The sequence below is a fragment of the Myotis daubentonii genome, chromosome 14 (genome assembly GCF_963259705.1).
Source record: "Myotis daubentonii chromosome 14, mMyoDau2.1, whole genome shotgun sequence".
In the NCBI taxonomy this organism is placed as follows: domain Eukaryota; kingdom Metazoa; phylum Chordata; class Mammalia; order Chiroptera; family Vespertilionidae; genus Myotis; species Myotis daubentonii.
The window spans coordinates 49,054,226-49,056,014 of NC_081853.1; the positions used below are offsets into that span (position 1 = coordinate 49,054,226).

Here is a 1,789-nt window from a genome sequence, read left to right on the forward strand (position 1 = left end):
TAGTCTTTTCAAAAACAATGGCACTGAGTCAATTACATATCCATATGGAAAAAAAAGAATTTTGATGGCTAACTTACAACAGATATAAAAATCAATACCAAAGAGATCATTATTCTAAATATGAAAGGTAAAATAATAATTGTTTTAGAAGAAAATTATGAGACATACCCATGACTTTGGGAGAGATAACGTTTTCTTGAATAGGAAACAAAAAGCACTTATCAAAAAAGAAAATAATAATAATAAATTACATTACATTAAAATAAAGAACTTGTTCATTAAACTATTCTATTAAGAAATTGGAAAGGCGCTTTTCCGCGCTACCCAGGGAGGGCTCCATACGGCGTTGTTCTCGGTTCCCACGTAACTTAAAGGGAAACTTTTCACAATGTCCGGAGCCCTTGATGTCCTGCAAATGAAGGAGGAGGATGTCCTCAAGTTCCTTGCAGCAGGAACCCACTTAGGTGGCACCAACCTTGACTTCCAAATGGAACAGTACATCTACAAAAGGAAAAGTGATGGCATCTACATCATCAATCTGAAGAGAACCTGGGAGAAGCTTCTGCTGGCAGCTCGGGCCATTGTTGCCATCGAAAACCCAGCTGACATCAGTGTCATATCGTCCAGGAACACTGGCCAGCGAGCTGTGCTGAAGTTTGCTGCTGCCACTGGAGCCACTCCCATTGCCGGCCGCTTCACTCCTGGAACCTTCACCAACCAGATCCAGGCAGCCTTCCGGGAGCCAAGACTTCTGGTGGTTACTGATCCCAGGGCTGACCACCAGCCTCTCACAGAGGCGTCTTACGTTAACCTGCCCACCATCGCTCTGTGTAACACCGACTCTCCGTTGCGCTATGTGGACATCGCCATCCCTTGCAACAACAAGGGGGCTCACTCAGTGGGTCTGATGTGGTGGATGCTGGCCCGGGAAGTACTCCGCATGCGTGGCACTATCTCCCGTGAACACCCGTGGGAAGTCATGCCTGATCTTTACTTCTACAGAGATCCTGAAGAGATTGAAAAGGAAGAACAGGCTGCTGCTGAAAAGGCTGTGACCAAGGAGGAATTTCAGGGCGAATGGACTGCTCCTGCTCCCGAGTTCACTGCTGCTCAGCCTGAGGTTACAGACTGGTCTGAAGGCGTGCAGGTGCCCTCTGTACCCATTCAGCAGTTTCCTACTGAAGACTGGAGTGCTCAGCCTGCCACTGAAGACTGGTCTGCAGCTCCCACTGCTCAGGCTACTGAATGGGTAGGAACAACCACTGAGTGGTCCTAAGCTGTTCTTCCACAAATTCTTAACAGAACGGAAATAAGGTTGATGGAAAATAAACAGTTTCTAAAAGTCGAAAAAAAAAAAAAAGAAATTGGAAAGGCAACCCAAAGTGTGGGATGAGGTATTTGGAATAGATGTATCCAACAAAAAACTCATATATATCCTGCAAATAAGATAAAAGATCTATAATCCAAAAAGGGTAAAAGACTTGAACTGACATTTACAAAAGAGAATATCCAAAATACCAATAAGTATATAAAATGGTGTTCAAGTTCATTAGTCATATAAAACTGCAAATTAAAACCATAATTTTATATCACTATACACCCACTAGATTTATATTTAGGCTTGGCAATACTATGGTGTAACCAGTCACTACAGGTAGAATTATAACTGGCAAAATCACATTGAAAAATTGTTTATTAATGTCTACTAAATAATACAGATAATGCCCTAAATTCAATTCCTGTGCTTATAATCAACATTATTCATCAAAAACATATGGTAGGATATTAT

General features: G+C 41.9%; 1 protein-coding gene across 1 annotated transcript; it reads left to right on the forward strand.

Annotated features, from left to right (window-relative positions):
- Nucleotides 1-315: 315 nt before the first annotated feature.
- On the forward strand, nt 316-1,364 carry LOC132215660 (small ribosomal subunit protein uS2-like). The gene has a single exon (XM_059664233.1). The coding sequence runs from the start codon at nt 389-391 to the stop codon at nt 1,274-1,276; it is 888 nt and encodes a 295-aa protein (XP_059520216.1). The 5' UTR covers nt 316-388; the 3' UTR covers nt 1,277-1,364.
- Nucleotides 1,365-1,789: the final 425 nt, after the last annotated feature.